The following is a 23,352-nucleotide window of genomic DNA, read 5'->3' on the forward strand; positions in this document are numbered from 1 at the left end:
GGTCAGTCAAGTTCCTCCGCACCAAACTCGGAATCAGTAATTATTGACACAAGTTTGACACTGTATGGGGTATGCATCGAGATTTCCTTGAATTTGAACAGGGAGCCTAGCCTAAACCAGGTCTAAAATTGTTATTTGATATCAAAAGCTGTTTATTCTTTTTTTCTAATTATTAGACAAAAAAAACGAAGAAAAAAATATACAGTACCAGTCAAACGTTTGGACACACCTTCTCATTCAATGGTTTTTATTTTTATAATTTTTTTTCTACATTTTAGATTAATATTGAAGACATCCAAACTATGAAGGAACACATATGGAATTATGTGGTAAACAAACAAATGCTCAACAAACCAGAATATGTTTTATATTTTACATTCTTCAAAGTAGTTGAATGAGAAGGTGTGTATATATATATATATTTTTTTTTCATTTTAACATGAACTTGTACAGTAACATTAATGTGACTGTCAAAAAGTTTGAAAAGTTCCTTCCTTTGCCTCGAGGGGTCACTATTTCATCATGAACTCTTTCTGGAGCCACCTATCGGCGTATCGTGTCCCTCTCGAGCCCCATTCCCACAGCGCGCGCCGCAGCAGGGAGGTGTGCCTCGCGCTACAGTACAGGTAACAGGTTGCTACATTTAGCATTTAACACTAAAGTGACATTATGGGATTGGTTTTCCACTAAGAGCTTAATTGGGAGGTTTCCTTGTCTGCATTGTGCACGTTTACTGTGAACGAGCAGGACGCTAGTGGCTTATGGGGGATGCAGTCCACAGTCATGTTGGCTCTGTACCTGTGAGGTGTCCTCTGTGTAGTTCTCCTGAAAGTAGCTGCTACTTTTGACAAAGTAAAAAAAATGTAAAAAAAAAAATCCAATGAACATCTCGTGAGTAGGGTCAAAGGTCACCGGGTGTGTTTGACTGATTCTAAAGGGGAGCATGGCTCAATGACGTCATGTTGTATCAAACAGTGACGTTTTCAAGAAAAGCTAATCCAGCACAGTGAGAAGAACCAATAGAGAGAGAAAAAAAAGACAACTTAATTTCAGATGAAATCCATTGATTGTATAGAGGATGTTAATTCAGGGGGGTTACTATGGGAGTCAAACAAAGCCTCACATAAAGATCCTAATTCACACTAAAATTAGGGATTTGTGTACCAGGGAGCTAATTTACAAAAGCTGTAAAAGAGAAAGAAAGAAAGAAAAAAAAAGGCCAAGATTCATAAAACCTCCAAGCCTCTGGGGATACTCTTAAAAGCAAGGCATCAAGCCTTCATGTCTAAGCAGAAAATGAAAATGACTCTTTCTTCCATAACCCCTGGACGTCCAACATCAATCCTCCCACTTCTCTTCTCTGTTGACAATAGCTTTTTAAGGGCATCAGGAACATATTTGGCATAATTAAAGCGCAAGTTATAGTTATCTCATGTATTTGTAAAGAAATACAAATTGCACACTAGTGCATATTGCAACATATTTTGGGGGATCACCAATGTCATTAGGATTCATCCTCTGGGGACCATCAATGTACCAAACATGGCAGTGCATCCAATATTTACCAAATGTAATATATTCACGAATATCCAAAAATAGATGAAATAGCAATTTTCTATATTAATTCATTTCGGGGGGGATTTCAGATTTTTATCAAGATTTATTTTTGCATACATCGCACTTGCATGAAACTCTTTGTTTGTAAATGACAGGTGTCGTGATGCCTCAGAACGGTGTGAGCTATGAGGGAAGAAGAAGAGGACCGCGTCACAGCACCTGTAGAGCCAACCATCAGGTCCCAGGCACGGGTTTGGTTAATGGAGCCGTCGCTCACAGTGGCTGGCCAGCTGCTGCCACTGAGATCACACCTGCCGGCAAGGTGAATGGTGCCAAACCGCCGTGCGTGGTTAATGGTGATGTTTACCATTGGTACAAGGACAAGAGCACAAAGGCGGCGCACCCAAGGACACTCAGGAACCAGAGAGGCACCGCTTCAGCTGTATCTGACGCCTCGGCAGCTGGCGGGGGCCGCAGTGTCCGCACTCCCGGTGGTATCTGGGTGAAGGGGGCCACCAGTCCAGACGCTGCTGCCTCGATCTGTAGTTCTGAGCAAACAGAACCACAAATCAGCCTGTCAGCAACGGCCAAGAACCAGAGGAGAAGGGAGAAATTTAGACTTAAGAAGAGGTACGCCCCCTACCTTTTTCAATAAATAGTTGATTCAGACATCAGTGGAATCTCCCCTATATGACTTGAATGAAAGCTGTTAGTTGAAGGAAGGCTGGTGTAGATGATTGGATCGGTTTAAATGGAGATTTATCCCTACCGTCATACAGGTGACTGTTAACAGGATGGGAAAATGCAACTTCTTTTTTTGGGTGGATTTATACTCACTTTATAGGGACAGTTCACCCTAAAATCAAAAATACACGTTTTTCCTCCTATCTGTAGGGTTTTTGTATAAGTTTCTTAGTTTTGGAGATATCTGCCTTCCCTCCATTATAATGGGACTAGTTCCGACATGAAACTACTCACATCAAGTCACATGAATTACTAGACAACTAGACAATAATTCTCATATAGTTCCATTTTATTTGAGAGAATCTCTACAACTTGTATTTCAAAAACCAGACAACTTGCACCAAAATAATCTATATTGATAAATAGCACAGTTGGAGAAATGTGTATTTTTGGGTGAACTGTCCCTTTTGAGTTGTGCCATGTTAAAGGAATAGATTGGTGACTTTGCAAAGAAGAAATCGTTAAAGAATCAATCTGACAATTTTTCTAGAAACTCAGCGGTCGACTTTCTGCAGAAGCCTTCACTCCCACTGATGCCCCCGCGAGAGGAGGAGGACTGGGAAAAGGAGATCCAGGAGGTCACACTGACTGACTGGGAGAAGAACTGTTTCGGCATCGAACCCTACGGTAGAAAGAAAAGTCATCTAAATGTTACAATTTCTCCTTCCACAGCACTGTATTTATACCGTATGCTGATGTCACAAAATGTCTGAATAAATGTAATAGTATATATATATATATATATATATATAATATTGGAGTCACCTGTTATATTTATGTTTTTCTTCTTTCCTTCAATAGTGACTATTTTTAACGGAGACAAAAATATTATAATTCAGAAACCAAATGTACATTTGTACGTAGTGTTGACCCAAATAGAAGATTTAAATACTTTAAACATATGTTTAGTCGTTGTAGCCACAGTGTTACAAACCAGGGCAGAATATTGTTGGAATTGTAGTCGTTTTCCTTTTGGCCTCTGCATGTTCAGCTGATATTCTGTCATCCAATTCCAATAGTGCTTACCCTACACTAACCTTCGATTTCTATTGTGACGTTTTAATAAGAGCTTTGCAAACTCTTCACACGCAATAGCTTCTATTCGTCAGGAGGACTTTCTACAGCTTAAAATCATGAACTCAATTCAAAAATATAAACTACTCTTACCTGTCAAGGTTTTGTGGCACTCAATCCCAAACTTTTTGAGTGGCAGTGTACTTCTTTTTTTTTAAGTAATATGAATTGACATTGACTTATTTAGCAGAAAGGATATTTTACAATAGTACTGTTACTACTGCAGTCAACTGAAGGAAACTAACAAATGTGCATAACCAATTTCACCTAACTGTTTCCCAAGGTTTGTCTCGTTATCTCTCCTCATGCTGAGGTTGGTTTTCAAAGCTGTTCTTATAGGACTCCGGTCAGGCCCAGTACAGATGTGTTACTGGTATTCTCTGCCTCCTCCAGGTCCACAAGATGTCATCCATTTTTCTTTGCGGGATTTGACGCTTAAGCAACGGGACACAGTCGACCTGCCAGTGACGGCCAGTTACAGCCCAGCCGTGCACCACCCGCTCCCCGTCCGATGGCGCTGCTGCAGCATCCCCACCGAGCCAGACCAGTTCGCGGACGCTGACCAGTAAGCCAGACGTATGCTGTAGTGTTAGAGGATCGGTAGAAATCAGTGTTCACGTGTCAAAAAGCAGCTGAGGAGTTCTGTCGTGAATCTAGTACGCCCGCATTGGCGTTGTGCAGATTTGTGAATCCTCATTAAAATATTTAGTTTGGTTATTTTTACCTCATCTAAAACATTAGTGGACAAAAATTAAATTCTCTCTTAGGTTAGAGTCCATGCAAAGTTTCAAAATCAAATAATGATGCTGCTATCTTAGGTTTTGTAGGGCGGAGCTTAGGTTGCGTTCAGGTTTTTTTATTTTTTATGTAGCTTAAATTTAATATTTTATATTCAGATTTTATATTGCAACATATTAATTTGTTAGTCTTTTGTGATCTTAAGGAGTGATTTTAGATACACTGCCATACTTTGCTGTTGTACCGCTTCAGTGACTGAGAAAGGTGGTGCGTTTACTGTTCTTTCCATGTCTACATCATTTTTTGCTAGTATTCCAAGAACTAAAGTAATAGTTTTTTTATGTACATGTATTTCCTGTGTTTTAAAATGCCTGAAGTAGGAACACTGTTTTCATAGTTTGTTATCAATTCCATTGTTTATTAAATTTGAACGTTCACAATAAGTACATGAAGCAACAATTTTCATTTAGGGACGAACAACTTGACCAGGAAATTATGATTTGATGATGTTAACAACAGCACATCGTCATCTGCCCTTTCAGACTTTCGTTTTTCACAACCGCAATAAATCTAATTTTCTTCTACCTGTTGTGATCAAACCGTGCATGTTTATCTCTACCAGTCACCATGTTGCCTAGCTGAAATCCCACTGCTTTTTCATTTGATGGGACATATTAGATGCGATGACAGCTTTTGGCCACTAGATGGGAGAGTTGGTGTGAGATTAAGCTTCCTCTCAGTTATTCCACACACCTTTTTGGGAGTTCATTGGGTTCATTCCCAAGGTCTTGGGAGACACAGGCACTCACTTGCAGGGTCGTTTGAACCCCCTCTCCCCCTTTGGTGTTTCATTCAGAATGCAGCTAAAGATGGTGTTGCAAGCAACTGTTGCTAGGCTGATTAATGTCATCTAATAGTGCTGAATCATTCATGTCCACCCTCGCCCTGTCAATAATAGATTGAGGTCATAATCTCCAGTCATGAGCTCTGATGAGACTTTGTAGTTTGATTCTAAAAAGTCGAGCTCTAGGTTTTTTTTCTTCTTTCAAAAGTATACATCAGATCATTCACTATCAAAGAGATGAAGCAGCTTTTGATGTTCCCCAGCTCTCTATGCGAAGCTCATTGTTAATGTGAGGGAGGACTGGTGATGACGATGATGATGATGGGGGACTGTTGAACTGTTAACCCATCGACTTCTGAACAGGATAGGTAGTTTAAAAAACGGATTAACGAATGTTTGAAGCATTAGTTTTTCAGGAAGCTGACCTGCACCGGAACCCCTTCTGTCATTTACCCCACCGATCGTTCTGTGAGTTGGCTCTCCCTACAGTGAAAAATCCACTCCAAAGCAGAATGCACATGTGCTGTTTGTTTGATCTCACACAGTTAAAAAAAATATATTTGTTAGCATTTCTCTGCCAAACCCAGTAAACCGTGAATAGAATTCGCCGTGTCATCACGAGATAAAACCTCGTAGCTGCTTCTTTGACAGCAAGTTTTACACCGATGCGGTTTTTAACATCCATGTGACCTATTTTTGTAAAGAGAAAAAAATGCTTGTTTTCCATCAATACTAAATACTAGGTTTCTGTTCACAAAACGCATCTGTTATTCATTGTCATTGCAGCAGCTCATATACACAAACATTTAGCTTTTTTTTTTTTTTTTTTTTTTTTTTTTTTTTTTTTTTTTTTAGGCTGCTTAACATTCAAAAACCCGGCATCATTTAAAAAAAAACCCCCAAAAAGAACCGTGTGTTGTCTTTAGGGGCGATTTCCCCTTGAATTGCTGCAGTAGCTGTGAATGTCTTGCATTATAATGTGTGTGGGGGTGGTATGAACATTTGCATTGTTAAGAAATAACATGTAATCCTGGTGAGTGATTAATGCCTCTATATGTCTCAACGGACCCCGTTCTCCACATCCTGCGTTCGGACAAATACGCAGACATGCTTTTCCTCCCATGTCCACGCTGCAGTTACTGTGTGGGTCAGCTCATTGCTTGTTAATGAGTACATTATTAGAGGATTGGTAATACATTGACCACCCACAATATTTTATTGTATTGTTTGCCAGATAGACTGCTTGTAAATTACATTTCCCCCTGTTGAGATGACTTTGGGAAATTAGCTACAGGCCCTTTTTTTTTTTTTTTTTTTTTTTTTTTTTGTGCCAAATGTCTCAGATGTGACTCACTACCACCACCAGCACCAGTTATTTCATCTGGTTCCAGTATGGCCAGTCATTTAGCATTCAGCGTCTTCATTGATCTTCCAACATAATGGTTTGTTAGCCTGGCACAGGAAGACACCCAGGAGGAGGAGAGAAGAAGGAGGGCTGTGGTCAGTTTAACCTCCGGCAGCTCACCAAAGCAAACAGACATTTGTCACCGTTTACTGAACCCGCTGTCCTACATCGCTAAACCTTTCTGTGTTTCCGCGTGGAGGCTGCAGCCAAATGCTCCGACTCGTTGAATAAATGGGCGATTCTATTGGTTACATGCCATGTAAATACGAAACCAACAATCTAGTATTGTATGATGTCCAAATAGTATTAAAAACACATTAATGAGCCACACCTGTGCTCTCTGACTATAGCTTTAACAGTCAATCTCACATGTGCCGTCCTGCTGCCATTAATAGGCACTAGAGAACCAAATGTATATCTATCCGCCGCTTCAAATAGTCCCCAACGAATTCCCTATTATCTCCTGTTTGATTAACTTTTGCTAAAAACTACAGTGCCCAGCTGTTTATTGATTATTTTTATGCCTCTGCTCCAGCAACAGCCGGAGGTATTATGTTTTAGGATTGTCCGTCCATTCTCATAAACGCGATATCTCAGAAATGCCTGGAGGAAATTAAAAAATATATGTCACAAAGGTCCACTTGGACTGGTTAAACTGATTTAGAATTTGGTGGACAGAGGTCATTGTGAACTTTAAAAAAAAATAAAAAATTGCGTAATAATTTATATGCTAATTATGAAAATTTTAAATGTCTTATATGATAAAGTGATAACATATACAACGTAAATGGATTTAAACTGCAACTTCACTGGTTTGCGGAGGTATACAACTGTGAGGTGGCAATTCAAGTTTTAGAAATGAATCTTTATTCCCCGTTGGATAATATATTCTAACTTCAGAGGGCCTCGGTCAGGGTCTGGGAGTCAGAAAGTATTGCGAGACGTACTAACAAATTGCTGGTTTTGGTCCTTTCCTGGGATGTGCTGACAACGATACTATATAATATAATATGTCCTCCTTATCCAAAGAGGGTTATCTATGCAGTGTGCAATAAGGTCATCATTTGGTGGGGGGAGGGACATCTGAAAAAAAACTCCTGTTCCTTCACATTCTTCCAAACGAACAGCGAGTAATATATGTTGTGTCCATTGGATCCTGTCCCCCTTCCTCCACTTTTAATGACCTCCTGCAGTGTTTGATAAGTTGCGCACCCAGTTCAGACAGACGCTTGGCTCTGGTTCTCCTCTGTGACTCACCTCCAGTCTCTTTTTACTCAATCCTTTGCCTTTTCACCATTGATCTTGTAACGGTACGTTGGCAAGAACAGGAAGATGCCTGTGGTTAGCTAACCAAGGCCAGAGCTAACCAGTACAAAAAAAAAAAAAAACATAATTAAATTGGCAGTTTGGGGGATTTGGGATTCTGGTGAAAATTGGTCAAAGATGGAAACTTGGAGCCTTTTTGGAAAATTTGCCTCAGTCAGGCTGTGTCCATGCCAGTGTGTATTTAATTTGGTTGCGTTAAATTTAATGACTCCCTGGCGCTTAAAAATATCCTTAACTTTCTGGAAATGGTGGGTAGTAATTCGTGGTTTGTTTTTAGGATGTGAGGATGTGAACATGTTGATTTCTCAAAGGTTCCATAATGCCAGTTGTTTCGCTCCAGAAGAAGAAGGGTTTCTGGTTTCCTGTCATTGTGACTTGACCCAGTAGGAACACAGCCAGGGTGCAGGGATCTGGGTGACAGACCATCCAGAAATGGAAAAAAAATGCACATAGCCTGTGGAAATAGCTGGCAACAGAGATGATAAAGGATGCAGCAGCCTGGTGACACAAGCACACTGTTTCTTAACTTTGTGATGAAAGAAAAAAAAGTTGCTGCAATACTCCTGATGGTCCTCCAAGTAGGTTAGCATAGACACCACATCATATGCAGGCTTCTAAAGTTGATCCAGTTTAATGGCATTTATAATTTAGATCTAGGTGCACTGTAATTAAGTTTTTTGAGCATATTTACTTCTTTTTTTTGGGGGGTGGATTGCTGTGGAAGAAGCCGTTGCCACATCTGTCGAGCAGAGGAAAGGCAACAGATCTTGCTGAGTCAGAGGGATTGGAATCTTCCCCATATGGTGAAACTGGAGCGCTGCACCAGTGCTACAAGCCTGGATCTAGTAAATTCACTGTAAACCTACTCTTTATGGCATTCTTGTTGTAACAGGATGGTTTCCATTAGGGCACACTTGAGGAAATACATATGTTTGAACGTATTCCTCCTGATTTGAATTACAGCAGCATATTTCCAGCTTTGGTGAATGACGGTCAGGATTGTGGACACTCACGACTCTCTGAAATATGTGAGATGGAGAACATTGTGCCATCCTTTAATGTTTAGGATCACATTAACACACAGACATTTCCATAAAGAATTGAAAGGGGGAAAAAGGAACATGCCAGGATCATTTTCTCCTTTTACAAAGAAAGTAGGTTTGGTTTATAGAGCCTGAGATCAGTTTTTACTCTCATTTTGACTTGTTCGTGTTCTTGTAAAGGCCTCCTTTGCATCCCATTAAGAATATTTTTTTCATTTTGAATTGACTGCAGTTACTCCTAGAGGTCTTGTTATAGGAGGCCACTGGGGCTGCTCAGTTCATAGTCTGTTTAGTTTATACTTATTGAACTTGTATTATACTTATATATATTTCTTCAAGAATTTAAGAACTTGACTTTTATTGAGATCAAAAGATTTTTCTGGATGCGTTGCTTTAATAGTCAGTCACCAAATCTATCCAGCAGGGCTGCAACTAAGTAATTATGCTTATTCTTAATTAAACTGACTTCTGACTACTTCAATCTATTTGTTATGGTCTATAATATGTCTTTAAATATAAAAAAAGGTTTATCACAATTCCCTTAAACCAGAATTGACATTGAGACCGACAGTCCAAAACCCAAAGAGATTCATTTTGCTGCCAGAAAACCAACAAATATTCATATTTAAGAATTTTCTATGACTTCATATATCAAACGCCTAAACATTTATGCTCCGTGTTAAACAGTGTTGAACTTATTTAAATGTCAAATTTACATTTTCAATGATCTATCTTGAGATGTACCCCAAGCCCAAGTGACCTTCATTTTTAAATACTGTTCCTCCAAAGTCCCTACTCGACGCAGTACTTCAGTTCTTTTTTTTTTTTTTTTTTTAGGAGGTGAAGGCGTCTTTTTGACTCTTTGGCTGAACGTGCAGTAACTAAAGGGTTATCCGTCTCCATGCAGGAATCATTCGGTGCCTGCAGTACCGCGCCGGGCCCAGACAGAGGCAGTGCTTATCAGCCGTGCGGCTCCTGACCCTCCGGCCTGTTGGGATGCTGGGCTCGTAGCCGGGCTGGCTGCTATGCACCGGCCTGTGACGACCTGCTCGTCTGGCTGCTCTGCCTACCTTTCTACCTGCCTCCTACTTGCCTGCCTATGTATCCGCCTTCCTACCTGTTTGGTTGTTTCTTACTGACAGCCTCTCTGTCTCCTTAACAAACTACTGGCTCGGGTGTCTCAGTGCTGCCTCTCTGGACGTCTCCCGTCCGTTGGCTTTTTATATTTATTATTATTTTTCCTGTCAGTCTCGCCGCAGTAGCTGCCCGAGCTGTCAGTCTTTCCTCCTCTCCGCTCCTCTTTTGTCATTCCGTCTGGCTGTCTGGCTTCCCCAGCGGAGGGATGTCTGGATAGGTGCTGGATAACAAGGACCCCGCAGACCCACCACTCACATACAAGAACAGAGGCGAGGGAGGGAGGGAGGGAGGGAGGGTGAGAGAAAGAAAGAGGGGGGAGGAGGAGGAGGCCGTGACGGATGAAAGGAGAGATAAATGTGGATAAAAAGAAAGGAGGAGAGGAATAGGGAGAGAGCGCGTACAGTAAGAGGGTGTGGAGAGGAAATGGTGAGAGGCAGGGGAGGAATGAACACGAGGAGATGGATGTGCATTTAGAAGGGAGACCGTGGAAGGGAGGATGAAGCAGATGGTTAGGAGGGGACAGCAGAGTGAGTGTAAGGCGTAGTTACGCTCAGCTGCTGTTCCTTTTATTGAAATAGAGTCTGAGGAGTGAAACCGTGACTCTACGGGAGTTAATATGCATAAAAACACACTCCTTCTCTCACACCTTCTCGCATGCATGCACACACACACACACACTCAGGCAGTCCTATAGTGTCAGACTGCTGGGTTCTCTCTGCACACAGTCATTGTGATGAGACCTGCATGTGAAATTTCAGACGAGACCATCTAGTGCTGCAGTTACAAATTTGCAACTCACTTGTATAAAACATAACTCATCAGGCAACCTAAGCCAGTAGTCTCTCTCTGCATGACGCCGCGGCCAAACGCTCCAACCCCATTCAAAATGAATATTTAGAAGCTCAAACGGCATGAAATAAAGCTATGCCTTGGAGATATGTGGGGAGTTATGTAGGGTTGAAACAATTAGTCAAATGAATCAAGTAGTCAAGCAACATGCAATAAATTGCAACCTATTTTGATAATGGATCATTCTCTGGTTCCAGCTTCTTCAATGGGACATTTTAGAGGCTAAACAAATGATTGTTACCGACATATTTTTGTAGGCCGACCCCGGAAGTTAGCAACACACCGGTTCCCTAGCCAATGGTTGGTTTGTGAAATTAGACGTTTTGTTCACAAACATAATTTTAACAAATGTACACCACTTTTATGATTTTTGAAGCGTGAATGCAATCGGCAGAAGTAAAAAGCTAACGTCAGGCTATAGACGAACTACACCACGGTCAAATGAGCGCACAACGAGGCTGTGAAGGTGGTAGAGACGCACCAATACCACTTACAGTACAAGTACAAGAACTTACATTTGAGCACCTGCCGACACAGAGTACCAATATTAGTACTTAACAATGCCGTTACAGTTCGAAATAATAACTCTGAAAACACACTGGTGTCCGTTTCTGTGCTACCCTTGTTAGCAGCAGCCTTTTTTAAAGACACACAAAAGCTTTCAAATTTCACAAGAGGATCATCTTCTGACGTTTGTTAACATGGTAGAACACAATGTTAAAACCTCTTAAGCTTGTGTTAACTCATGCTGACTTATCTATGTGTGAATGGACCGACTTTTCATTATACAGTATAACGGACTCAGGAGAAGTGAAAACAGGTGGTATTCTTCATAAAGAATGTCCAACGCACATATTTAGCTAAACTCCCCTCTGCCTTTTATCCTCGGTAGAGTGATAGCTCGTAGCATAATAGCTATCTGCTGAACTTGTAATTCTACGTGTGTGCGTATGAGAGAGCTGGAAACGAAAAGGGGGGGGGGGGTTATATATCAGCGTCTCTGTGTGTCTTTGATCATCAGGGCTGAACCCAGAATCCTCATTCTCCACATTGCTCCGTGGAGCGATAAGAGGAGTGGATGCTCGCTAGCTCACACCTCCCACGCCGGTCTCTACAGTACACAAACACACGCGCTCGCACTGTGCACGCCATACTTCACCCAGGAATCTGCCCTTTTTAAAGATAAATTACATTCACTTTCCTGTCTGTCTGCCTCTCCCTTTATCTCTCTCACATACACACACACACACAATGTACGATCTGAACAGGCAAATACATGACCAAGTCCAAGGGTCTTCAGCTCTCCTGCCATCCATTCAGAAAAACGCAACCTTTTTTTTTTGCTCCCCTCCCTAATCCCTCGTCTGACTCGGCCCATTTGTTGTCTTTCCTTTTTTTTTATAGCTGTCGTCTGCGGCGCCGTCTCTGCAGCTGTATCTTCCTAACTTTCCGTAGGGGAAGGCCCGTCCGACAGCACACAACAAAGGAATGTGACTTGACTGTCACAGCTGATAGAGAGATCTGCACTCGCATTGTGTGTTAATTTGCACCCAAGCAGTAGCTGCAGTTCAGCTGTTTCCTCCGTTATTACAGTACTGGCTAATTGTTTGTTATACAAGTCTGATTTTGCGATATTAATGTTCTAACAGCTCTCAGCGATGCTCATATAAATTGATTATTTGCAGATGAGAAGCGGCACCTTTTCATTGCGATATGCTTTTGGCCATCTGCCGTGTCGGGATGCTGCCAGGTTTTGGTGGTGACACTTCCTCCAAAAGTACAGCTGTCCTGTCATTCTGATGCCACACAACATGTGTTTGTTCAGTTTAATTAGACTCTTTCGCAGAGTCAGTTCTTTCAGGATGACATATGGAGGAGTAGACCAGTCTGATGATTTTTTAGGGCTGAAGCATGTAGATGATTGATCAATTAGTTTATCCACAGGAAATTGATCTGAAAGTATTTTGGTAACCAGCTAATCATTTAGATAAGATAAGATAATCCTTTATTAGTCCCGCAGCGGGGAAATTTACAGGATTTACAGCAGCAGAGAGGAATGTATTATAAATAAGCAAATAAGCAATAAAAACAGTAAAGAATCCACAATAACTGAAATATTATATATACAGACAGAATAACTATTATAACTATTATTGCACAGTGTATTTGTATTGCACAGGTTTTTAGTGTCATGTGGTCTACTGGGAGCAGAGCTGGTTGTGCAACCTGACAGCAGCCGGAAAAAAGCCAGTTTTCAAACAAAAATAACAAATATATCCTGGTTTCAATTAGTGTTTTATGATAGTTAGGTGAGTGATAGTTAGCTCAAGCAATTAATCGATTAGTTGATCTACAGAAAATGAATCGCTTAAAAATCATTCTGTAAGTTGATGAGGTTCTATGTTTTATGTCATAGTATCTACTATATAGTATCTTTGGATTTGTCTGACAAAAATATGAAAAGGGCAGTTTTAACAATTTCCAACTATTTATAGACAAATTGATTATTCAAGAAATAATTATAATTAAACCAAGTTTCAGACCTGTTTCTGATGTTGTATGTACCAACCGATTAATCATAAAGATAATTGAATTAAAAATAATTGTTAGTTGCAGGAATAGTTTTTTTAATTCATATTTTATTACTTTTCTGTAATTTTCTTTTCACATCAGATTATTGGTTAGAAAAAACGGAATGTGATTCCAGTTGTAATTTACAGGATTTCCTGAATGGCGTCCTCACATGATGCTTAATAAAGATATCGCTCATTCACTTTCTTTTTTTTTATTTTGGCAAAACCATCCCTTACCTTCAGAACGAATAAATCACTTCTCAGCAGCACATCCCCGTTGCATATACAGACCGATAGGATCCCCCACATACTAATTAACCTGGGCACGTTTTGTCATGATCCCCGTCAAAGACCTCTCCTAACACGACGCATTGACGTAAAACAGAGCTGTCTGCTTCGGAAATTTTGGCACAGCGTGGGGCAGAAATGTGTGCATCTGGTGGAGCAGCACCTCTGAGCTCCTGGCGGTGTAACCTGGCACCGGCTGCAGAGAGATGGCAGCGGGATGGCAGCTTAGCAGGCAGACAAACAGAGGGGGGGGGGAGCTGGCACACTGTATCCAGGACGAGCAAGGTCACCGGCGCAGGTTGATTGAGTGCTCGTAGGAGTGGGTGACCTCCTTCGCTTTCCCTCGGAGGCGACAGAGAGAGGAGAACGAGTGGAGGATGGAGTTAAGAGCTTGTGTCTGTCCCACTTTTCTCTCCTCTCCTCTTTCTTTCTCCGTCTCTGTGGTCACACTCATATTTACACCGTACAGTACAGTACACCTCCAAACACAATAATCAGGGCTGTATAACTCCCTCTGTTTCTATTTTCTACATTTCCACAGAGTGTACATGTTGAGTGTACTTTGGTGTGCCTACACACACACACCACCATATAAAGGCCTTGGACCTTGACTCATTATATAGCATCAAAGCAACGCCCTATAATTTAGAGCCTATGTTAAGTTTATCTGTGACTTTCTCTCTTTGTCTCGGCCACCTCCTTTTGTGCAGGCCGTATTATTGTACATTAACGCTGCCATGGTTGCCGTGCAGCATTGATCGCACTTAATCACTGTGACAGACTAGCAGGTTGGTGAGTCAGCGGGTGTGCACGTCCGTGTGTGTGTCAACCACTGAAATTGTAACAGGCAGGCTTAAAACTTGGCCATCATGTGCAAATTTGAAAAGCACAGCAGGACTGGTCTGTGGAGGGCAGAGAGGGAAAAAAGGGGGCAGCAAGGTGAGGGTTTAAAGGAATAGTTTAGCATTTTAGGGACATACGCTTTAATACCAAGCTACAGCAGCCTGTTAGCTTAGCTTAGCACAGAGCATGGTAATTGGCTAGTGCTACAGTGGTGAGATTGGCTAGCACTAGTCTCCTCGACTGTGTGATCATGAGAGATGTTTGCCTTCAGGGCTTTTTGTTAGAAAGGGTTCATTTGTACATGATCTTTTTCCTAAAACTAACCAAGTAAGTTATTTGCCTTAACCTAGGGAGATTTCTGCCTGGTGTAAACATCTCCCAATGCTCGCTCAAGTTCTTTAACCAATGTGGCATGAATAGCTAGCTAGCTAGCTAACTTGCCAGCAGCTAAATGATTCCAATTAAACAACTTAATGCTTCATCCACACACTCTTGTCGTGGCGTATGAAAGCACAAAACACACTTTGTTCTGCTCATTTTGTAGCATTGAAGCATGGCGGAATTAGAAAGCTAGCTAGGTTACTAGCCAGATGCTTAATGATTTAAAAATGAACAACTGCATCCACACCAAAGACTCTTTTCGTTTGTCTTTAGCCTATATACAGTCACAACGTAGGAAAGCACATTGCTATTGCCTGCTAGCCCGCCAATCACAGCTTGGTACTACTAGCCAATCACATCACAGCACAGCACAGCACGCGTCTAGACGGAACACAAACGCGTAATAACGCGCTGGAAACAACTAGCTAGCTCTCTCCGAAGGGTAACAAAATCTGCCTACCAGCACTATTCAAGCTCACCAATCAAGAAGTTATATCCGTTTGTTAAATTCAAACAAAAACCAGAGTGTAAAAATGACAAGTTGTGTTTTTATGGACTTCTTCTTGGCTGGGCAGAGTGACTTCCTGGAGTCTCTACTGGGAAACCGGCAAACCTTATTGTGACAAGATTATTTAGCCTTCCTTCTCCCTCAGTCCTTCAACCCTTCCGCTCTTGTTGCTGTCGTCTGTCTCTGCTCTCACAAATCTCCCTCTCTCTCCGGTCTCCCTACCTCTGGGAATCGGAACAAGCCTTTTAAACTCCCACACTCGCCACTCCTTGTTGGCCTCCATTTCTGCAGGAGTTTGCTGAGCTTGTTTTTATCTCCTCATGCACAGCCTTGCACTGTAAAATCAGTTGTAAATCGTTGTGTGCAGGGCTCCATCGTCTGCTGGATTTGAAGAGCTTTTTTTGCTCCCTCTCTCCCCTGCCGCATGTCCACGAAGGCCTAAATACCTGCTGGGTCTTTAGGGCCACGACAGGGATACATGCTTTGTCTGGAATCTAGCCTTTCCGGATGTTTCCAACAGGTGCCCTTAGACACTCCTGTATCTATGTCTGCAGAGAAATGTGGCCTGGATGATGTGGGTGTGTGGTTCGTGTGTGTGTTGGCTGTGACTCCTGCATCCTCTGGGGGGTCATCAGGGGCACTCACTGTAAACAGATCTTTGTGGGCATCAGCAGATCCTCTTGCTGGAGCTAATGCTCTATACCATTCTAACAATTTCTCTTGCACACACAGACACCCACACACACACACACACACACAGGCACATAAACACTCCCACTCATGTATTCACAGATATTGCTTATCTGTTGACCAGAGGTTTCAGTCTCTCTCTGCACACTCTTTGTCACACAGTCTCTCTCTCTCTCTCTCTGCCCCTTTTCCCTGTCAGTGGGGCCTCCCGCTTGCTTTACGGTTTCCAGGAAGCGGGTAAAACCAGTCTTGAGTTTCCCTCCCCTCCATTCCAAGCTTCCAGGTGGAGAAAATAGACTCTGCCTTCGCCCTTGTCCAAATCCGTCCCTCGCGTTTGGAGTGGAAAACAAACGGCGGAGCTGGCTAACCGGTCCAGGGGGACAAGAGGAACCTGCCGGAAACTGTTTGAACAGAGCCAAAGAAGAGAAATTAAGGATCGTGCTCGGAAGCGGCTGCATTTCACCCACTTCCTGCCGTGTCATTGCTTTTCCATTTTCTTCCACCTTCTACCTTTTGCCAGACACACCGCACAATAAGTATACCGCCACGTCTCCCACCTACGTCACAACCCGCTGTTATACATCATTCTAAGCCTTATAAATAGTCTCGCACGAATTGCCAATCCGTAAGAAGTTTCTTCCTTTAGGGTGTGTATGTGATGATATGCTGCTACAATCAGTAAAACATCTCAGGTTGAAAACAATTCTGAATTAAGATGCGATAATTCCTTGAAGGGGAGCAATGTTCACTCACTTCCTGGAAACCATCGTCAGTCATGTGGCGGCATTGTCTATTTCCTCTTCCAAGTAGCACCTTCTGCTGCCGGGGTCCCGCCTCTAGTAGTAATCTGGGATGCTGCCAGCGTTTACAGGCAGCACTTATATATTATAATAATTTATATATTATATTATATTATATTATTATATATTTTAACCACAAAGTATTACTTTTAATGGGACACGTGTCACGTTACAGCCACAAAGTCCTTTTTAAAGGTGCTATTTGTTTACCTAGAGCTACGTTTTTTTGAGTATTGATCAATTTTTCATCTGTCACCTCCCCTCACTGCAACAAAGTTATGATCTGTCATTAGAGACATTTTATAGGTTATCTGTTATTTTTGGTCAAATGTTTCAGGGAACGTTGCACACCACTGTTTCTCATCGATTTATATTATTTAATTTTTTTCAGGATTGTATTTTTTTTTTTTTTTTTTGGTCAAGCTGCCAGGCAAAGAAAACAACAGATTCTACAAAAGTAAACTTCTCACACAACAGCTTTCTTCCATTTTGGCAGGTCTCTCAGTGAGCAGTTTTTTGGCAGGTCTCCCCCGTGTGTGTGTGTGATAGTTGTTTGCCGAGTTTCAGGAAGGCTCACTTTGCCAGCGGGCCTGAAACAATAGAGCACGGTTTTCTCAGCTTGTTGCTGCTCAGTGTAGGCCTTCGCCTGCAAAGAGCGGGAGGGAAACTCCAGACTTGCCACCTCCTGCTTCTCTCCCCCCCCCTACTTCTTCTTCTTCTTCTCCTCTTCTCTTCCCCCCCCCCCCCCCGATGACTCAGAGAAATGTGCTTGGCTCGACTCCCGCTGCCAAAACAAGCCACGGTCTGATGTAAATGGAGTGAAACTCACAGAAGATTCCTTTTTAAGAATTCGGCCTGTTCGAGGCCTTAAGCTATTTCAGATGTACCAGGTTCAATAAGTGATAGAAAAGAAAAAAGATTTGTTGAAGATGGGCCGAATGGTTCATATCTCTGAACTTCATACATGTGTATGTGCTCGCGCTGTCGTGCTGTAGTCGGTTGAAGGCTGCCGGTTGCTGCCAAGCAAAGTCGCAAAAATCGTAGCACACACTCAGGGCTGTGAGTTCTTGAAAAAAATAATTGCTGATAAGATTTAATTAAGGGCAATGCTGATTTATTTATTTATCTGTTTTCGATATAATGGACTTAAATTGAATGCCTTTCTGACACAGTGATTTCTTAAAAGTATCAATTTTGCTTTAATTCTTTATGTTCATATAAAGTATCAATTTTATATTATAAAATAGGATATATATATATATATATATATATATATATACACACACCATATTTTATAAATAAATAATGTTTATAAAATAAATGTATGACTGACTATAAATATGATTTTATTGTATAAATAGTACCAGTATTGCCTGTCTAAATGTTTGACTGGACAGAAGTTAATTCGGAATAAAACCCCTTGTAGAACTGATATTGGTGTGATACAATAAATAACGTAATTAGCCACAGTTAGTGTTATTTCCCTTAAACATTTCAGATGGCAAAACTATAAAAATTAATAAATGATGACGCCCTTTAAAAGCTAGAAACTCATTTATTACACATTTTAAAATGTTAATTTATTTTCCTGTAAAAGTGTGTATCCTTATATCAATTTAACACAATAACACTTAACAATATTGCTCCAACAGGCTTCCTCTGTACTTTATTGTAGGTATATTTCTAATTTGCTTTATTTGGTAAACTTGGTACATTTATTAATACATTTATTCTTTCTGTTAAATAAGCCAACACTGTATATTATTAATTTTCTAATCAATTGCAGCTTTATTTGTAATAGATGATTTTATTCCATGAGATGCCCCATTGTACATACATTTAACACTTTCTTATATAACTAATACAATGTACTTCCTCTGTAATAAAAGCACTGTTAGAGATAAATAAAACATTTATAAACATGTTGAGGCATAAGTAAATTCGATTTCCAATTTAAATTGTTCTAATAAATAACATTTACTATTATATATTATTATATATTGTCCTTAATTATATTTATAGGAAACAGTTTTTGGTAAAGCAATTCAAATATAGAGTGGATAGATATTTAAATAAATTAAACAAACCTACTGTATGCATGCAACATTTCAAATGATTTGCATAGTGAATCATGAACAGACTTCTTGTTCTTGTTTCTTCATGTCTAACCACTTGGCGTTTTCATTCAGGTTTTATGTGTCACTGTGGCCAATCTTTAGCTCCAAGCTAAATTCAAATGGTAGCTTTGGCATTTCTGTCCAGTTGGCCTTCCAAACTTTGGCTTTTCTAAGTGAAGTGTTTTTAAGCAGCTCTGGCAGGAGTGGGATTGCGTGCCATCAGTAGTGAGAAGGTGTATGTTATGTACAGCACATCTAATACGTTTCTCTTGTGGGCTTTGTAGTCACCCTTTAGCAGTAAAGGAGAGGCCTTGACTCTGCTGACCACCATGCCCCTCCCCAGGTCCATCTCCTCCTTCCTTTTCATTTGGTTTCAACTGTTTTGAACCGTTTTAACTGTTGCTTTTCTAAAAATTCCCACTTGAGTTTGTCTTATGTGTGATCTTGCCGTCTTTGTTTCTGTTTATCTTTTAATTCTGCTCTGCTTTATCATTCCTTTACTCTTATTATTCATCATCCACCTCTGTATGCCACACACACAACATAACCAAAAGCCCCAGATAGTTTCTGTGAGAACAATCAACTCCTTGTCACATCTTTTCCTCTCGGGGAACATGTTCAACTTTTTGAATTAGAAATTTGGACAAAACTCCAAAAATGTATTATTAGAACGCACTGCACACAGATGGTTAAATGTGGCAGTAATAGCACAGCAGATTTTCTTGGCAGTGCTTCATAGTGTATTGGGTTTAACTATTGGCTGTAATGTATTTGGCCAGCTACAATAGCTGCTCAAAAGCTAGCATTGTCGATGGGGTCCCCCAGGGCTTGTACGTCGGCCCCGCACAGTTTCTTCTCTGGAATAGCATCTGCTTTGTTCTCAGCTCCCAAGTATCATCCCTCAGATCACATATCTAACAGCTATACTGATCTTAATAGCTTCAGCCTACGGCCCTCTGATACACACTCACAGACACACCAACAGAGACACAGCTCAGATGGTCACTCTCTTACAAAGGACACACACACACACACAGTAATAATCGAATAGCTTGTGCAGCGCTTGTGATAAATCTGTTTAAGGAAATTACTCACTGCAGGGCTCAACACTAACTTTTAAAAGTGGTTGCCAGGCTTGTATCTAGGCACCAGCTTTTAGTTGCTGGAACTTAAAATATGGTGGCCAGTTTTAGCCAACTTATATTTAGAGTCATTTTGAGAAGTCATACGTCAGCTTAATAATGAAAATTTGACATAAATGAACAAAAGCTTTATTACAGTTACAGAACCGATTTTTTGTCATTGTGTTTAATCTGATTCTTAGCATTAGCAGTGTAACTAGTTAAAGTGTCCACCTTTTGATTCCTCATGTACAAAACATCAGACAAGCAGTTGTTGTCTTGCTCATCACACATCCCTCACAAATTAATCCATTATCCATCCATCCATCTATTCATGCCGTTCTCTGCCTCTCAAATTTTGGTTTTCTGGATCCTTGTGCTGATTCTCACCACGGATCCATTGGCCCTTGAGCAATAAAGTCTTGGATTGTGGGTCCCCTCAACATCAGCTTGTCCATCCTCTCTACTAGGTGAGTCCCCTCTGGCATACAACTGAAGAAACTGGGGTGAATGTTTTGCTCTCCCTATTTTTATATCTTAAAAAAGGGTTGCCACTGATGGAAACCAAAGGCCAAGAAGTGGTTGCCAATTCCTCAAAATAGTTGCCATTGGCAACCTGACAACCCTTACTTTCGAGCCATGCACTGTAAAGGCAAGATCAAGGTCCAAAAGCTCCTTAGAGTGCTGTTTAGATGTGTGCGAAGTGAGAAAGCGAATATTCTTGAATTTGCTTCAAGAACTTTATCTGTTCACTTAGCACTCTTGAGCGATGCATGTTTGTTCCACTGAGAATTAGTTTTGTGTAAACTGGTGTTTCTGATGGACCGGATTCAGCCTCTTTGTTGTATGTGTGCTGTGACAGGCACAGCGGGCTCAAAGGGGTTTTATACGGTCAGCCCTGGTGCTGGTAGAAATCCCTGTGTGAGCTGGAGAATCAGAGCAAGAGAGCTACAAAGTGTCAGAGTGTGTGTGTGTGTGTGTGTGTGTGTGTGTGTGTGTGTGTGTGTGTGCGTGTGCGTGCACGTTTGATTATGTATGTGTATGTGTGTGTGTATGCATGCCTTAGACAGAAGCAGAGCGACAGTTTGTTTGAAGCCTGCCACTGAGACAAGCATCAAACACCACCTCAACCCATCGCCCTTCAGCCCGTAATCACACACAGACGCATATCACCGTCACACACACAAACACTGCTGTTCTGATCTCCTTCTCATAATGGTATAAAAAAAGACATTGAGACTAACAGAAGAAAAAAAAAAAAATGCTGAAGCTGCTGGTATTTTACTGTCTCCTCTTCTTCCATTCCAGGCAGTTATCTGTCTTGTCCATCTGTCAGACAAACAAACAGGAACAAACACAGGTTGTCTTGTCAATCAGACGGTACTTTGGTTTGTTAAGACGTTCGGACTCCTCTGAGGTTACTGGGTCAGGTTTGGGAAAAGATGCAAGTTGAGCTAAAGCATTCAGTGGATTACGACCACAGAACTTCACTTTAAGTAACTATTTCAGACATTTTTATTTCAATAATTGCTTGACTCAAAAGCTCCATAATCATATAAAAAAAAAGTGATGATGGATTTCCACTTTTTTTTTGTTGAATGCTAATGTCGGTTAAGGTGTGTCTTTAATGAAGCAGAAACTCGTAGGCCTTGGTGCACGTGACCCAGATCACTTGATGCCACACATCTCAAACAGGAAGTTCAAAGATAGACGTCTTTGGTTAAAACTATGTCAGGGTAATTCCTTTGTGACTCACACCGAGTTGGTGCTGGCTTGTTCTGAATCTGGGTTGGTGTAGGGTTTGGTGAAGTCCACCACCCTCTGGTCTCTTCCTCATCCTGTCTGGTTGGATGGGACTGCTGGAGAGTGGGCGTGGAGGAACATGTTTTAGCCCCCGCCCTTTGTAGTGAGATACATTCTGGGTGATGACACTGAGTCATCCTTGCTTAGCTCTCCTCTTTCTAAGTAGAATTCTGTAGCATGGCTCCCGTTCTCACCACACCCTGCCCGTGTTACGCACACTGTACACTGTGCTGTAGGTCTGCAAAGTCCCCTCCGGGCTTTTTTCTCTAAATCTGGGTCAGGACCCAATTGAGTGTTAACGGAAGATTAAAATGTGCCTCAAATATTCGGAGAAAATTTACGTGTAAAACGCTGCTTTTTAACAGCGACAAAGCCTTCCTGTAGCACTGCTATGTAAGGATGAAATACAGTGCAGCCTGTAGATATGTCATTTTTCATGCCAAGGGAGAGAGTTGCATCATTTGTACGGTACAGTACTTCAAATGACGCAACCAGTGCTTGCAGATAAGCAAGCACAACATTCTGCAGATGTCTGGGTTCACAAGAAAATATGTTATAAATATGTAAAGTCAACCACAGTCTCTCTAACTGATTGCCAGCTTCACTAAAACAGTACTGTGCTGCCATTATATATAGATCTGTACATCATTACTAACTGAAGGCCTCTTTTACAACATGCTGTTTATTCATTCAGTTCACAGAGACATAAAAATTGTGGGGGGGTTTCTTAGCAATGCTAGCGGTTTGGCTTCAGGGATGACCTTGTTGGTACATCAATCAGTCTGCCTGTAGGTCCAAGCTGAAATATCTCAACAACTGCTACATAAATTGCCATGAATGTTAGTCATGAATTCTAATTACTTCTAATGGTGATCACCTGACTTTTCTTCTACCACCACAAGGTTCACGTTTGTGGTTTTGGGGGAAATATCTGAATTGATAACATTTTAAATACCCTTTTTTCATTTTATGTCTTCATTCAATGCAATCATCAGATCAAAATTACAATTTGTTCAATAGACCTCTTTTCTGTTCTTAAAAAAAATAGATATTCGTCGTCTGTGGGCAAAGCGTAAAGGTGGAGGGAGAATAATTCGAAAATTTGCTGTCAAGCAAGATTTGTTGGCTTGTTTTTTATTATAATGGCTGAGGAATATACATAATATATATAAGTTTCTCTCAATATGTACAATCACTCACTCTCCGGGACTGAAGAAAGTTTACATTAACCATGTAAGATGGTTATATGGAGTGAGGCAAAGCGATCGTTAGACCCAGCGTTGCCACTGGCCACCAGCTTACTCATTTTCTGTAACCAGTGTTGTATGAAAGGATGGTGGAATTAGCAAGGTAGCTAGCTAACTAGCCCTGCAACATGGGTACAATGTAATAACTTAAAGCTTTACTCATACACTGTTGTCACAGTGTTGTAAAGCACATTGCTATCACCAGATAAGTGACAACTTTGTTTGAGTCATTTTCTGCCACCAGTGTTGAGTGAAAACATGGCA

The 23,352-nt window shown here is 41.1% G+C and overlaps 1 protein-coding gene across 1 annotated transcript; it reads left to right on the forward strand.

Moving 5' to 3' along the window:
• Positions 1-567: 567 nt before the first annotated feature.
• LOC129096404 (uncharacterized) lies at positions 568-4,671 on the forward strand. The gene is made up of 4 exons (XM_054605179.1): positions 568-626; positions 1,713-2,187; positions 2,792-2,928; positions 3,769-4,671. The coding sequence occupies exons 2-4, from the start codon at positions 1,721-1,723 to the stop codon at positions 3,942-3,944; spliced, it is 780 nt and encodes a 259-aa protein (XP_054461154.1). The 5' UTR covers positions 568-626; positions 1,713-1,720; the 3' UTR covers positions 3,945-4,671.
• Positions 4,672-23,352: the final 18,681 nt, after the last annotated feature.

Source organism: Anoplopoma fimbria, chromosome 9 (genome assembly GCF_027596085.1).
Source record: "Anoplopoma fimbria isolate UVic2021 breed Golden Eagle Sablefish chromosome 9, Afim_UVic_2022, whole genome shotgun sequence".
Lineage (NCBI taxonomy): Eukaryota > Metazoa > Chordata > Actinopteri > Perciformes > Anoplopomatidae > Anoplopoma > Anoplopoma fimbria.